Source organism: Echeneis naucrates, chromosome 23, assembly GCF_900963305.1.
Source record: "Echeneis naucrates chromosome 23, fEcheNa1.1, whole genome shotgun sequence".
Classification (NCBI taxonomy): Eukaryota; Metazoa; Chordata; class Actinopteri; order Carangiformes; family Echeneidae; genus Echeneis; species Echeneis naucrates.
This window is the reverse complement of record NC_042533.1, coordinates 2,383,792-2,399,718: the sequence shown is the minus strand read 5'-3', so window position 1 is coordinate 2,399,718 and position 15,927 is coordinate 2,383,792. Positions and strand designations below refer to the sequence as shown.

At 41.0% G+C, this 15,927-nt stretch overlaps 1 protein-coding gene across 9 annotated transcripts in view; it reads left to right on the top strand.

The window, feature by feature from the left end:
* The window catches only part of dgki (diacylglycerol kinase, iota), a 50,287-nt gene that overhangs the window by 27,443 nt on the left and 6,917 nt on the right, over nucleotides 1-15,927 (top strand). For 2 of the 9 annotated variants that reach the window (XM_029494752.1, XM_029494760.1), the window contains exons 3-29: nucleotides 117-212; nucleotides 2,087-2,161; nucleotides 2,492-2,548; nucleotides 2,683-2,751; nucleotides 2,854-2,922; nucleotides 3,032-3,148; nucleotides 3,565-3,639; nucleotides 3,800-3,895; nucleotides 4,560-4,642; nucleotides 5,087-5,147; nucleotides 5,395-5,508; nucleotides 7,472-7,597; nucleotides 7,926-8,004; nucleotides 8,310-8,365; nucleotides 8,998-9,060; nucleotides 9,323-9,396; nucleotides 9,764-9,875; nucleotides 9,967-10,053; nucleotides 10,621-10,733; nucleotides 11,881-11,943; nucleotides 13,265-13,365; nucleotides 13,794-13,873; nucleotides 14,149-14,193; nucleotides 14,632-14,701; nucleotides 15,081-15,121; nucleotides 15,241-15,365; nucleotides 15,659-15,684. In XM_029494752.1, the coding sequence (XP_029350612.1) occupies nucleotides 117-212; nucleotides 2,087-2,161; nucleotides 2,492-2,548; nucleotides 2,683-2,751; nucleotides 2,854-2,922; nucleotides 3,032-3,148; nucleotides 3,565-3,639; nucleotides 3,800-3,895; nucleotides 4,560-4,642; nucleotides 5,087-5,147; nucleotides 5,395-5,508; nucleotides 7,472-7,597; nucleotides 7,926-8,004; nucleotides 8,310-8,365; nucleotides 8,998-9,060; nucleotides 9,323-9,396; nucleotides 9,764-9,875; nucleotides 9,967-10,053; nucleotides 10,621-10,733; nucleotides 11,881-11,943; nucleotides 13,265-13,365; nucleotides 13,794-13,873; nucleotides 14,149-14,193; nucleotides 14,632-14,701; nucleotides 15,081-15,121; nucleotides 15,241-15,365; nucleotides 15,659-15,684 (2,173 nt within the window). Of the gene's footprint in view, nucleotides 1-116; nucleotides 213-2,086; nucleotides 2,162-2,482; nucleotides 2,549-2,682; nucleotides 2,752-2,853; nucleotides 2,923-3,031; nucleotides 3,149-3,564; nucleotides 3,640-3,799; nucleotides 3,896-4,559; nucleotides 4,643-5,086; nucleotides 5,148-5,394; nucleotides 5,509-7,471; nucleotides 7,598-7,925; nucleotides 8,005-8,309; nucleotides 8,366-8,997; nucleotides 9,061-9,322; nucleotides 9,397-9,763; nucleotides 9,876-9,966; nucleotides 10,054-10,620; nucleotides 10,734-11,880; nucleotides 11,944-13,264; nucleotides 13,366-13,793; nucleotides 13,874-14,148; nucleotides 14,194-14,631; nucleotides 14,702-15,080; nucleotides 15,122-15,240; nucleotides 15,366-15,658; nucleotides 15,685-15,927 lie in introns of those variants that run through there. The other 7 variants (XM_029494754.1, XM_029494753.1, XM_029494755.1 and 4 more) reach the window with 7 other exon arrangements.

Sequence of the window (15,927 nt, the reverse complement as noted above, 5' to 3'; positions counted from 1 at the left end):
TCGGCAAACTTGTTGCCCGCTTCCACTGCTGACTGTTTCTGTGCATATGTTTGCAGTTTAATGTGCCTGGGAATAATGCTATTATATCCGTTTCTCCCTCTCTTTTGCGTCTGCAGGAGAACGCTGCGAACGGGGATCATCTGTGGATGGAGACCAGCTGTTCAGGGGAGCTCTGCTATCTCGGAGAGGACACCTGCCTGCTCAAGACCGCAGTGAGTGATGGACACATTGACCACTCCTCTGTGTGTGTGTGTGTGTGTGTGTGTGTGTGAAGACTTCTCTTTTACTGACAGTTTATTGAAAAGCAGCAAATTTTTAACATTTATCTGCCTTTTTCTGCAAGTGAGCCTTTTGGTGCCTTGAAGCCTGAAACTTTGAGTAATCCAGCGTTACTTTAAACAGGATTCTTCACACTCACTCAGGTGAACCATGTCTACAAAGCAGCAGCAGCAGCAGATAGAGACGTTACCCAGAGAAGCAGAGAAAGTGCTTTAATCACGAGCACACAGTAGAAATCTCCCTCCGTCCTCTTCATACCTCCTCCAAGGAGCAGAATCTGAAATGCAGAGCTGAGAAATAACATTTAATTCTCAAAATAATATAATGGCAGATCTGCACAATTCCATCCATGGTGTGCAATTACAGAGCGTTTTTGCCAGTTTGACGGAGCTGCAGCAAAAATAAATCTCCCTCTGTCATGAATTTAATTAGATAAATATTCCACTAGCCGTGCGTGCGATTGGCCTACTTAAGAGGACGGTCTGACCTCAGAGGAATCTAAGGTTGCTTTCAGAAGTCATGGATGACACGAACAAACACATTCCTACCTGTTCTTGGCTGGATACGGAAGATTTAATTTTCGTCATCAGGAGGAAAAAAAAGCTGGCAGTGTACAGGCTGCAGCTGAGGCAGCTTCACAGAGGCACACTAACGTGCCAGCTGTAGTTTTGTTTGCAAGTCTACTTTGACTGTACAATTATGAAATGAAAAAAACAAGTTAATAACACAGCATCTCCTACATATCAGTGTGTCAGCTAAGCGACCTGTTACTGTTGTTTTGTCTCATCTAGGGATGGTCAGAACAAAAAAACAAATCTGTCTAGAAACAAAGCAGGAGCACAATTTACCCAAATATAAGAAAATAATTACATCAAGTGAATACAAAGAGGAAGAAAATTAGGTCAAAAGGACCAAAAAAGGCCTTTTGGGACAGGAAGAGACTGTAAAAGACTCTTACATAATGAGAGAGACGTCTACTGATAATTTCACAATAGGTCAGATCAAATGGTGGCATATTTCCATTTGGCTCTACTAATCAACTGATAAACTCATTAAATCCATGACTGGAGTGTCAAAGTCATGAATATTGTCAGCACGGTTTAATGTTAACCAGCTAGAAACCTGTGTGGTAACAGCTGGGCCCATAACTTACCCGTGTTTCACCAGACTGATATTTAGTTTAATTTTTTTTGTTGTTTTCTTTTAATGGGAAGGAAACACTGTGTCATTAAATCCTGCTCAGTGTGACAGCGAAGAGCAAACCCAGTGACCGCTCCATTATCAGCTGTCGTATTATTACACATAATGACTAGTTTGTAAAAGGAGGGGCAGTGAAGGAATAATATTTATTGAAAGCAAACAGCACTTTGGCATCTTGAGTGCATGCCTGTTATTTTTTATTGCCATTTACACTGTGTGATAAATGGATGAGGTGTCTCTGGACCATCAATTCAGTTTTTTCTTACACATCTGATATCAAGCTTTAGTTTTCATTAGCAGGAATAATATATTTGTCTTTAGCCGCACTAGCTGACGTGGTCCAGTCTTAACTACAGACATTCATACTTGAATCTTTTGAATTTTAGCTGAATGTCTACAGCAGTCAGATGGATTGTCATCAATCTGCTTCCGCACAAGCCTGATTTTATTGAACCTAAAATAGAAAATGTTGTTGCTTTTCAGCCCAGTTAATTACAGTCATGAGTGTGAGAGATGCTGAACCACCTTCAACACACTGTGTATTTTTGGATTTCCATCCTCATGCTGCTTGTGTTTTTGGTGTTGTGTGTCTGTTTTCTCCTTTAAGAAGTCGGCCCCCAGGAGGAAATGTGCAGCATGTAAGATCGTTGTTCACACTGGCTGCATAGAGCAACTAGAGAAGGTAACACCCACAGAGTTACTTTTACCTATAGTCATGTTTTACTCATACATTTTATTGTCTAATTTATCCAAATGATTTGAATGAATTCATTTTATATCTTCTTTAAATATCCTTATTGTGTCCTGATAAAGTTGGATGGGTTAGATCACAGCGGGATAAAGGGCAGGACTTTTTTATGTCAGCAGTTTTCACTTTTAATTGTGAAATTATGATTAGTCTAGTTATATTCATGTAGGCTTTCCCATTTCTTAAACCTTTGGTTGTATATTATGCTGTTACTTATATTTTGTACCAAAGTTCAGTGTTTGTTCTTTTTGTTTCTCTGCAAAGATCAACTTTCGATGTAAGCCGACCTTTAGAGAGGGAGGATCCCGATGCCTCAGAGATGTAAGTGTCTCCATTGCGTCAAAATGTGAGAGAGGTGGAATTATTGTCGTCATTTTTACACTGTGAGAAAAACATGTCAGAGAGTTTCTCTCTCTCTCTCTCTCTCTCTCTCCCTCCCTCTCTCTCTCTGGCAGCAGAGCATCCTGAGACATCACTGGGTCCACAGACGAAGACAAGAAGGCAAATGTAGACAGTGTGGAAAAGTAAGCACACACGGAGAGACCAGCACACGCACTTGCTGTAATCCTGTTGAGTTATTATTGTTCCCAAAGTCAACCTCGGGTTTTTTCTGTTTGTTTCTGCAGAGTTTCCAGCAGAAGTTCTTCCACAGCAAAGAAATTATCGCCATCAGTTGTTCCTGGTGTAAACAGGCTGTGAGTAACTCGCCAACAAAACATCTTTTTACTTAGATTTCATATTTACTTTGATGAGATGATCAGTAAACAGAACAAACAATAACTACTTTTTTTTTTTGGGTTGCAGTTCCACAACAAGGTTACGTGTTTCATGCTGCACCAGATTGAGGAGCCGTGCTCCCTGGGGGCCCACGCTGGTGTCATAGTCCCACCCTCCTGGATAATCAAAGTCAGGAAACCACAGGTGTACACACACACACACATACACACACACACACACACACACACCCAGTGCAAAGACAGAGACAGTCCAGCGGCTGATGCAGTTCACCGTCTGTCATTTGGTGACATTAATGAGAAATGATGTTGGATCTAAATATAAAACTCTAAAAGGACTGTGTCAAGATCTCTGTGTGTGTGTACGTGTGTGTGCGTGTGTGCGATATAGAGAGGGAGATGTTGGCTATGATGTGATATGAGCTGACACACGTCTGATCTGTGTGAGGGAACTCTGGGTTTGTGTCTTTGTCGTGACACACACACACACACACACAAACTTACATCGCATGGTTCACTGCACATTTAATTACCATCACAGGGGACGTACTGACAGTGAACTAACAGTTGAACTTTGTGTGTGTGTTTGTGTTTGTACCCCAGAGCTCACTTAAGAACTCTGCTAGAAGAAAAAAGCGGACGTCTTTCAAACGAAGGACGAGCAAAAAGGGCCTGGATGTAAGTAACATGACAGAGAGTATTGGCGCTTTTTATTTTTTTATTTCCTGATCGCACTGTTTCATTTTTCACTTCTTGCTCTAAAAGTTGTCTCAGACCGGGTTTGAGGTGGCTTTTGGCTCACGATCCTCCCATTCTCTTCCGTCCTTTTATCCTTTAGGAGTCTAAATGGCGCCCGTTCATGTTGAAGCCGCTCCCTTCCCCTCTCATGAAGCCCATTTTGGTGTTTGTCAACCCCAAGAGTGGAGGCAACCAGGTTGGTAAACTCTTTACACACACAGCAGGTATCTTTATTTAATCTGGATAAGTGGCAGGGGGGAAGGTCATGTGTGTAATGTAATTTACTGTCAGAGTGACTGCTTGTGACTTTAGGACTCTGCGTCTTTTGATCAGCAAGTATGTTTTATTTCAGGAAAATGACTCACTTTCAGTCTGATGGTGGATTCAACCAGCCACCTTCCGTCTGAACTCCGTCATAAAAGAGATAACTTCATGTTGCATCATGACAGATTTTAATGAAAGATCTGTTATTAATTTACACCTCCACTGCCTTGATCTCAACAGGATGCTGTGGAGATGATTTATTTCAAATGAAATCAATGGGATTAGTTTTATCAGATGATCAGATTTTATTGGAGAACTTCACCATTGTTCTTATATCATGCTGGATTTGAATGAGATATTTTACTACAAGCTGAACCTGCAGATGATTCAGACTCACAGCTTAAAGGCCCCATATTTCTTTTGATTCTCATTTTTTTATGTGTTGATTTCCATTGGAAGATATATTTTTGATTTCACGAACCAAAAACCTGTATTGTAGTGTCGTTTTACTTCTTTTCTCTCAGACTTGTCCCTGTTGTGGTATATAATAATGTTGCATTTCTGAAACCTTTTATTGTACGTCTTCCTGTCCTTAGGGTGCCAAGGTGTTACAGATGTTTATGTGGATCTTGAACCCGCGACAAGTGTTTGACCTGTCACAAGGCGGGCTGCGAGAGGCGTAAGTACCATTCAGAGGAGAAAAGTGCTGGGCTTTTATAACAAATTATTCTCTTTAAACCTTCAGAATAAAGTCAACGTGACACTCTGAGTCTGACAGTCTTTTAACTAGAAAACATTTTATGAGTGTCAAGAGTGAATTCAGTTTAAAACTGTCCATCTTCTGCAGCCAATTTAGTGATGATGTCCCACTTAAATCTTCACCCTGCAACGCACGCTTATCGCAATCCACTGCTTGAGGGAGAAAATATGCTAAATCCTCCCAGTTCAGTTTTAGTCATTGTCCTCATTCATTCAAACACACTAACCATGGGTCATGCAATTTACATGGAACTTGGACCAATTACACCCACTCGACACCAATCAGCAGCGCTCTCTGCCAAAGAAGCTGCTTTCATTCTCCAACCAGCCTTTCTGCTGTGTGTCCACTCTGGGAATTGTTTAGGTTGGAGCTGTATCGGAAAGTGCCAAATCTGAGGATCCTGGCCTGTGGAGGGGACGGCACGGTGAGACTGCATTCTATTCTGTTCTGTATATTTCATTGATTTTTATTTGGAAAACTAAAAATAGAGGATAAAAAAAGAACTGGCTCAGAATACACATATATTTGTATTCATGTAAGTAAAGCTAAGACAGCACAGCACATTTAACTGAATAAGTTGCCAAAAACTGCCGATGCTTGTCGTTACTTTTTTTTTCCCAGCATTAGTGATAAAATTTATATGTTCCATTTGAACCTTGGTCTCTGTATAGGTGGGGTGGATCTTGTCTACTCTTGACGAGCTGCAGATGAATCCCCAGCCCCCGGTCGCTGTTCTTCCTCTGGGAACAGGAAATGACCTCGCCAGGACGCTCAACTGGGGCGGGGTGAGTTCCTAGCCTTGACTTGTGTGGCGGAGTTGACAGAGAACGACAGGATGTGGCAGCTTCTCCTCCCTGTATTAATTCATCCCTGAGTGTCTGTTTTGTCTGTTTAATCACTGTGAGGTCAAATTATTTAACCACATCATGATTAAAATTAAAATTATATCAAAGTGCAATAATCTCTGTGGGTTGATCGCAGCTGGAAAAAAGATATTAAGATACAACTGAGACGAAAGAAAAAGCAATAACTACGCCAGAACATCCAAAATAAATTAATAGAAAGTAATAAATCTACAGGCTATATGAAAAATAAATGGCTCAGGCAAATAATAAAGATGTTTAATTTGGACCAATATTGATTTGGTTAAAATGAATTTCCTCTCGGACAGAAAAACTTCAGAGCGCTCACTTCCTGTGTATCTCATCCTCTGAACCGTGACATTTAACCCCCATCAGACCTCCTTACAACACAACACAACACAACACAACACATCAAGGAAACACCACACAGTCATGTGTTGAGACTACAAGTATACAAGCATTTAAAATCCACACATTAAATTAATCATATCAGTCAAGTTTTATGTTTGTACAAAAAAAAAAAAAAACTAGCATTAATCATGTTCCAAAAGATTTTTGTTTTTAAAGTTACAATCACTGATTATAGCTCAGTGCTCTGGCTCAGTAATGACCACTTACTCAACATCTATGACAGAAAGTGATAAGTGTACGGGTCATTTTCCCCTTTTTGTTAAAGGTGCTGTGTGTATTTTCATCTTCTGAACAAGGTTTATTTCCGGGAGCAGGTAGTGAGGTTTGTGGCTCCACAGAAGCTTCGGCCGTTGTTTAGTTTAGAAGACAAAAGGTTCTGACTCAGGGCAGATCGGAGGCTACAGGGAATTGCTTGGTTTGAAGGCTGCTCTGTTTCCAAGTCTCTCAGTGACGTAGGAGGAGATGTGACTTAGAGATGAAGTATACCTTTTAAAATGAAATTTAAAATGTAAAATATAGTTGATGCTGTACTAATTGTCAAGTAATTTTTTTTTCTGAAAACCATACATAAACTTTTTTAAATCCATAACAATCCTACAACATTTCAAAATTGTTTACCCTTTAATGCAAATATCTCACTTTTCTGTCCGTCTGCCGTTTATAATCCATCTGTCGTGAAGTCGCTAAACATTATGGAAATGTAACATTAAGATGATGAAAGGGACCTTCAAAGTGGGGAAAAACAGAAAAGATTACATGCATCATTCCTCTTAAAAATAAAAGGAGGAGGCTGCTGCAAGTTTTCTTATTAAAATCAGGAAAAGTGCAGCATCAGAACCTGCCCGTTGACACACACACACACACACACACACACACACACACACACACACACACACACACACACACACACAGACACACATTGCATAACTGTACTGCTACAAAGAAGAAGAGACCTTTTACAGGCACCCACACCCTCCATTAGAATTTTCTTTATGTGGGTTTGTAGCGGTGATAATACATCAAACTTCTTGTTGCTGCTATTAGACAGAAGTCTGAGGAAAAACCTGAAGTGATCAAACATTCTACAAATCTCTATAAAGATGCATCTTTTGTATTTCATTACCACACAACTAGTGTAGCACTGCCGTTTTCCATTTTCCCTCCCCCTCTTTCCATATCCTTTCCTTATCCATTCCTTTCTATTCCTGCTTCTTTCCTTTTACTTTTCTCGTCTATGTAGTTGTTAAAGCTCCAAACTGAGTGTGAAAGTCCTTGTGACTTAACAAGGATGAGTACTACTATCATCATATTGTATCCTTGTGTGTATCACTTGTTGCAGAAGAAAAGATAAAAGATTACTTTACTTTACTTGTTACTGTGCTCTGTATGTGTGTGTAATAATAAACATTCTGCAACTGCTGACTTTATGCTCCTAATGCAATAATGTGAACTGTGTTTGTGTGTCTCTGTGCAGGGATACACTGATGAGCCGGTGTCCAAAGTGTTGTGTCAAGTGGAGGACGGATCAGTCGTCCAGCTCGACAGGTGGAACCTCCTCGTAGAGAAAAGTGTTGTCCAGCCAGAGGAGGGAACACAGAAGGTCAGGCCCTTAGAGTGTGTGTGTATTTTCACACTGACATGTAAAACTTTTAATTTGAACCCAGGGCAGCAGGAAGTGATCGATTAGCTGTAAGTTGTCACCACAGATGCAGTCCTGATGCAGTCATTTCCACAAAGACTGTCTGATTGGTGAACCCTCCTCACAAGCAACAATGATAATTGTTGTTATGTGATCTGTGCTGGATAGTAGAATCACTATGGATGAGCATAATGAGACGCATGAAGGGAGGGGGGTTGGTGCTCCATCTGGATATAATCTGTCTTTGTATCATATTTACTCTACTGCTTTCACTTCCCGTTGTCCTCAGCTGCCTCTGAATGTGTTCAACAACTACTTCAGCCTGGGCTTCGACGCTCACGTCACCCTTGAGTTCCACGAATCCAGAGGTGGGCGAAAGGCATTTTAACGTTGTTTCACCCTGTGTTAACTCTATTTATATTCCATCAAGTCCTTCTCTTTCCAGTTAATGCATCCCACTCCACCGTTGTAGAGGAAACATGAGCAGAATAAAATAAAATATTAAAAAGGATAAATCCAGATACAAACATGCATATTCATGCACAAATGGCTCAAGAGTTCCTCACTCCATTACTTTACCCCTTTGTGTTTTTGCATTTTCTTTTCTACTATCGTGGTAGCACGTTTAATGCAATCTCCTTTTTTTTTTCTGTGGATGATTCTGTGTTTCCAGAGGCCAACCCGGAAAAGTTCAACAGTCGCTTCCGCAACAAGATGTTCTATGCAGGAGTGAGTGTCCCTCTTGACTTATTAAAACACATTCACACACGCATAAACTTGTTCAGCTTAAAGTTTCCTCTTTTGTGGAAAGTGAGGGATGATGGGAAAGAAGACGAATTAGAGGAATAAGAGAGGGAAGAGATCAAACAGGAAATGCAGATGAAAGAGAGACGAGAGAGGTGGTGAAGACAAAGCAGAATATAAAACCATGAAGAGTGATGAGCGTAGACCTAAATCCAAGTGGAAGTCATGTTATCTTTGTCTTTTAGATGAATAATGAACAGTGTCAGTAGTGCAAGTCGATCGGTGTCCCAAATGTCTCAGTGAACCTTCAGACGTCACTTCTCAATAATTCATTTTGACCTTTTACTCTGCACTTGTTTGAAGAATTTCTGATTATCGGCGCTCTTTTCTAATTCACTTCTTGGCGTGGGGCTGTTGAACTGGTCACATTCAAATGTTAGAAAATCTTAAAATTTGTAGATTCTGTGAGAGATGGTGGAAGGAAGAAATGATAGGCAGCACTCGGAGAGGAAGCATGCAGGGGAGTTATTGCTTTTTAATGAGGGAAATGTAATGAACTGTAATTCTGTTTGATTGGGTCTCTTTCTCTGTTTCTGTCTGTCTGTGTGTGCGTGCAGGCTGCATTCTCAGATTTCCTCCAGAGAAGCTCCAGGGATTTGTCCAAGCACGTCAGAGTGGTGGTGAGTGTTAACACACTCTCTCTCTCTGGGTTTCGTATCGTTTTCCATGTCGACACGTCTGGGCAGCAGGTCGGCTGGGTGATTAAAAGCGGCGTCCTTCAACTGCTCCTTTTACATCCGCCTCGCTCAAGTGTCCTCCAGCAGGACACCGAAACCCTCTGAGCACAATGGACGGAATCATTGAGCTCAGTTTTGGAGCCCTTCTGGTGATCCCCTGGTTCACACCACCAGTCACGTAGTTGTCATTCTCCTTCCTCCTCAGTGTGATGGCACAGATCTAACCCCAAAGATCCAGGAGCTGAAGTTCCAGTGCATTGTGTTTCTAAACATTCCCAGGTGGGTGAACACACAGAGGTCACTCTGCTTCTTTCTTTTTCTTCCACTGAAGATCATTAAATATATCTGAAATCTAGAATTAGTAAAAGAAAGATCGGGGCATACATTAATTTTATAAAACATGAGTCAGAGTTTATAATGTGTTATAATGACCGTATGGATTTTCATTTCTATTATGCAGAACTGAACACTGACAGAATCAGAATAATCTATTGAAATTGGCCTTTAGCTTACGTTTTTAATCAATAGGCAACACAACTCAGTAGGCTCATTTGAATGGGCTAAGGATTCCACATGATATAGTTCGTTAATAGATTAATGTCTGATATTTGAGTTTTAAACATTTTGTGTGTCCGTGTCTGTACAGGTACTGTGCTGGCACCATGCCGTGGGGAAACACAGGAGACCACCGGGACTTTGAGCCCCAGCGCCACGATGACGGCTGCATCGAGGTTATTGGCTTCACCATGGCCTCGTTGGTGAGAGAAACACAGGATTCAGAAAAGAAAGAATGGAGGTCTCTTTTGATGAGGTCGCTCCTGAGGTGTATGTTTCCCTCTCGTCCACCAGGCCGCGCTACAGGTCGGAGGACACGGGGAGAGACTTCACCAGTGCAGAGAAGTTGTGTTAACCACCTTCAAGACTGTTCCTGTGCAAGTGAGGACACACTACAAACGATATATGTGTTGTGCTTTCACTGCTGACTGTGTTGTTTTTCGTTATTGGTTTTTTACCAGCTCAAAAAGAGCTTAACATGCACATAATAGATCCAAATAATACGTTTCACTTCAAATAAACAACAATAAAGCTAGAAGAGGAACTTAAACTAATAACGGATGAGGTGTTTTCAAAATCAGCAGTTTAAGTTTGTGCGTGGGCGTGCAACAATAGAAACAACGTAAAAAATAATTTATCATATATTGAAAATATATAAGTTCTGGAAGGAATAAAAAAAAAAAAATCCTGTGGGAATAGATATACTCTTATTATTATATTCAGTCAGAGGTAATGGAAAATAGTGTTATTTAGGTGCGAGAAGAGCAGCCTCACACAGGCTGGAGGTTCATTTGAGAGCTATAATCATCCACATTAACAATTAGTAATCAACAGTTAATGAAACAGTGGTCTTTTTCCAAAATAAAATAATGTGACATGATGAATGTTTGCAGCAGAATGAGATAAATCGAGGAGTGTTTGTGTGTGTATTTGTGTGTTTGTGTGTAGGTGGACGGTGAGCCGTGTCGACTGGCTCCATCCACTCTCCGCATTTCCCTCCGAAATCAGGCCAACATGGTCCAGAAGAGCAAGAGACGCACCTCTGTGCCCCTACTGAACGAGTGAGTCCCCCTGCCCCCACAACCCACACACACACACACACTACACACAGGAAATAGACCAACAGTGTTGTAGAAGCCAGGGTTTGCGCTGAGTGAGTCATACAATCTGTTGTAGTGGGAGATGACATTCACTCCTCTCAGAGTCCCTCGTCTCCCTTCATCTCGCCAAAAACCGCACTCGAAGGAGGGAAATGTGACATCGTCCAGTTAGATTAGTCAAAACAAGAACATCATGGGTATCTCCCATGACACACCGACACCCAGAAGATAAACATAAGGAGATGTTTACTGATTGTCTTCCGCGGCGGCGCTTTGCACCGAGGCCGCCTGCTGTGTCAAAACACTGTTTCTGTGTCAGCCTGTGACCTCACTGCCTCTCCTCCATCTTGGCAGCACAAAGGATTCTGGGTGTTTATCTCTGTGTGTAAATGTGGCTTCACCTTAGACAGTCGAGTAATGAGCTGTAGGAATCGTTGTCTCTGCTTGACGTTCTGCTGTGCTGTCACTGTTTGTCCACTCACCTCTGGGCTTCTCTTCGTCTGTCCCTCCTCTTCCTCCTCCTTCTTTGTCTTGTTTCCTTTCATTCTCGCTTCTTTCTTTCAATATTTCCAATGTTTCTAATTATTTGTCATTTTGTTTACATTTGTTTTTCCTTCTTTTCTTTTGTGTTACTCTTTTCTTGTCTCCTCTCTCACCTCCTGTGCTTCCTTCTTCCCCATGCCCTCATCTTTCCTCCTCTCTTCCTAATCTCCTCTGTCCTTTTGTCCTCTATTTCTCCTCACCTCTCACTCCCTCCTCCTAATTTCCCTTTCTTTCCTCTTCCATCCTTCCCTTCTCTCCTAATCTTCTCTATCTTTTCTTGTACTGCCCTTTTCCTCCCTCTTTGCCTCTTCTCCTCCTTATTTCCTCTGCCGTGTTCCTGTATCTACACTTTCACACCATCTTCTCCTCCTTTTCCTTTTCTGTTGTTTCTCTCTTTTTTTCTTGCCTCTTCCTCTGCCATACGTTACTCCTCTCCTTTGTGTGTGTGTGTGTGTGTGTGTGTGTGTGTGTGTGTGCGTGTGTGACTGTGTGCATATGTGTGTGCGTGTGTGTGTGTGTGTGTGTGTGTGTGTGTGTGTGTGTGTGTGTGTGTGTACGGCCGTAGTATTCAGAAGGTGTGTGCAGCTGATCTGCGCCGCCTCTCTGCTCCCCCCGACTCCTTCTCTGTGTAAGTACCTCAGCCCCGTGTCGTTGTTTTTGTGTACATGTGAATGAATGAGTTGTTGTTGTCTGTGGTTCAACCAATATCTGATTTGATTATACTGATGACACTGAAAACACTAAATTGATATTGATCAGTTTAAACCATGAATAATTTATTTAGATATATTTAATAATGTGTAATTAGGAAAAAGGCAGTATAAAGAAAAATGCATGTAAATCCAATGTGGTGACTTTTATTTTGAAGTTCAGAATATATGTATAATTAATAAGTGAAAACGATGTATTTAATATCATTAGTTTATTTCTCCTGTGAGGGTTAAACTTTCAGTCTAATGTAGATAATTTTTGTCAAAATACCCCAAAATTAACTGATAATTATTATAATCTAAACTTTTTTAACGATGTGCAATATTTGCAGCATCAGTCTAAACAAATTTGTCAATGACGTTTTCAGAAACTCATACTGGTTGAGCTGTTGTTGAGTCCTATCCTCTGAATGTTGTTGTTTGTGTTGTGTTTGTGGGTCATAAGTGGAGAAAGTGTGAGAAAGTGTGTGTGTGTGTGTGGTAGCATGCTGAAGACTTTCTACCTCTCAATGTGCTTCTGCTTCTTGTGTTGTTGTTCTCCGGCTGTCGTCCCTTTAACTTTATCTTGACCCAGAGCTCTGCTCCGCTCTTTGGCTCTCGCTCGCCATACTTTCATATTTTTTGCATCAGCTTTGACTGAGAGCCATAAATGCGCCTCATTTTGTCGGTTCCTTTGCAGGTAAGACTTTGAGCCTTTGAGTTTTTGCGAATGGGTCGACCAACAGTGTTTTCTCATTGTACTGTGATTCTGACATCTGTTTTCCACTTCCACCTCCATCTGCTCTAAGGCAGCGCTGCCTACAAACACTGACTTTACAGTGTCGGCCCACCTCAAACTCAAACGCACAATTGAGGTTGTGTTGCAGGAGCATAGAACAGCCTTTTTTTTTTTTTTTTAATCTTCAACTAGAGGGATCTTTACTTTACAATCTTTTTTACAATCTCCAGTCAGCAGAGAAAGTCGAGCTTAGAACTTCAGAGCTCAGTTAAAAAAATAAACTTCTAAACTTTAAGAGGAAGTGAAATTAAACAGAAGATGGAGAATTAAATGTCATTATTTTGCAAAAGGTTAGACTCGTTTTGTGATGTGTACGTCTGTGCGTGTCTGTGTGTGCATGTATGCATATTTTATGCTTCTCCCTATCTATGTGGACATGTATGAATGTTGTATGTGTATATATATGCACATACATGCCTCTGTGTGTGTGTGTGTGTGTGTGTGTGTGATGTTTTCTCTAGTCCTCATGCAGTTCCAGATCGTCTGCGGCTGCGAGTGAACCGGATCAGCCTCCAGGAGTATGACAGACTACAGTACGACAAAGAACGATTGCGAGATATCTGTAAGCCTCTTTTTGTGTTACTGTGTGTGTGAGTTTCTATTTAAAGTGACTCCATTTCATATTAGCAGTGGATCAGATGACCGTGATAACCGCACATGATTATCAGCTTCTCAGCTTAGTGAAACGTTTTAACATCTTTGTCTAATTTTTGTTTTTTAAACCCAAAACATTTTCAGTCTTTTATTTTAAAGTGTTAATTTCTTTAATAAGAGTTTTTTGGGGGGTTTTAAGAAACTGACCTTTGATACGTTCACTGTATTAATATAGAGCCTTTAATAGATCAGCAGTACTTTCTTAATGTGGCGGAAACTGTGAAGTTCAATGAAAGCAACACGTAAACTAAAAAGTTTAGTTCAAGAAAAGGTTCAGCACGGTTTCTGCTGCCGCCCACTGGCCTTATTGTGTGTGTGTGTGTGTGTCTGTTCCAGCCATCCCAGTCGGCATTGTGGTGGTCAGGGGGGACTGTGACCTGGAGACATGCAGACTTTATATTGACAGATTACAAGAGGTGAGTCTCCCCCTTTAATATTAAATCATTAAATCGCCATCATCTTCATCATCGGTGATTCTCCCTCCTCCTCCTCCTCCTCCTTCTTCATCATGTCATGATTCCCGCTCTTGGTTTTGTGTAGAGTGATGAGTGATGGGAGGGCAGAGCCGTCACTTAGCTGTGTGTCTCTTGTAGAGAGCATTCGCTAACACCGAGTTCACATCTGTGGAAGTTTCTGCTGTAAATGCTTTGGCTGCTTGTTAACCTTGAAACCTGTCTGCTGTGCTTGCTAGGATTTACACCAGGCGCCATCTACTGGCCACAGTGTGCACTATCAGGTACATGACTTCTGGGGAGTCCCTCTGCAGGGAAAACTTTGGTTGTCTCTGAATTAATTATTTTATACAAAAAAAAAAATAAAATTCTGAGCCATGATTTTACTACTCACATTCTTTGCAAAAATTTTTATATTATATGTGGAAAAGAGGCCACATACAATAAAACAGCTGTAGAGTTTTGAGACTGACTCTCACGAGGAGTAAAATCCAAGTGAACAAATGCTGTTTTTGAGGCCAGCAATAATTGAAATCACACTATTCACTGTCTCCTTGTCCAGATTGTCTTTGTCTTGTTATTAATTGTTTGAACACTTAAAGACAATAATAGATGTACGTCCCTCCTCTGTCTGAATGCCTCTCATTCTTCTGATTATTATCATTATGTTTAGTCCAGTGAATAATGGGTGATAAAGACATTGTTTTTGTCTTTGTGTCCAGGATGAGACCAGAGGTGTCCCCAGGACCAGCTCATCCAGCAGGCTGTCTCCCAACTGGAGCTTCTTGGATTGTGAGTCGACATAAACACTTAAAAAAGTTTCAGATTTTTCCAACCACCTTGATGGAAGAAAAGCTTCAACATCTTTGCTGTCACTGCGAGTCTTTGTCAAAGCTCTGCGGGGGTTGGACTCAGGAAGGAGCAGTTTATTTTTAGATCCTCCTTTTAACTAAATCTGGAGCTTTGTTCACCTGCAGCCTCCAACTTTACCTCACTCCACCTCTGTAAGGTGCCATGCAAATAAAAGAACTATCTATGAAACGTTTTTTGAAGAGGCCGATGAAATTGTTTAATAAAACAAGATAAATGAGATGCTGTTGGACAGTAATGTTAAATAGGTCAGTTTGATCTGTGCAAACTTCATCTTGTCATTCACGCCTCTGCTCTGCAGCCACGTCAGCTGATCGGTTTTATCGCATCGACAAGGCTCAGGTAAACAACTTCATTTTGTCTGGTCCTGGAAAATGTAACAGCTGATCCGTGTTTGATTATTCCTGAAGTGTCCGTCAGATCAGAGTTGATTCCCTGTTCGTGTGTGCATCTTTTCTTAGGAGCACCTCCACTTTGTGACGGAGATATGCCAGGACGAGGTATTTATCTTGGACCACGAGGGCCCTGTGGTGAACCAGGGATCGTCCACAGGGATGCCAGATCTTGTGGTGGAACCTACGGCTGGGTACGGCAGATCATTTGTCCTTTTATACACCGAGCTCCTTCCATCTTTACAGATTTACTCATTTTCTTCAGTTTTATTTGAATATAAATTCCTTGTAACTTTGAACTGTTTTTAGGATGAAAAAAACATTTGAAGAGCTCACTTTGGGCTTTGGAAGTTTGTGTTGGACATTTTTCTAACATTTTATAGACTAAACAATTCATGAATGGGATATTATAGAAGATCTAAAAGCACCTGTTGATGCGATGTGAACCACAAAACTTCATGTAAAAGCTTTTTTTTTTTCTTTTCAGTGCTCCACTGACAGCTGAAGAACAAGGTACAAAAAAAACAAAACAACACAAACACACTTAATCTCTTCACACTGTCGTTCAATTGCTGTGGAAACTGAAACTGAAAGCAAAGTTCATTTTTTCTGTTGGGGTGACTTTGTAGTTTTGATTTGGAAGGCCAACAAATGTTCTTCACCTTCTTTACTAATGAAGAATGTCCCCACTGAGCTTCCCAGATGTTTTGGTTTTTGAAAACAGGTCTGAGGGTCTGAGGGTTATCTGAATGTTAG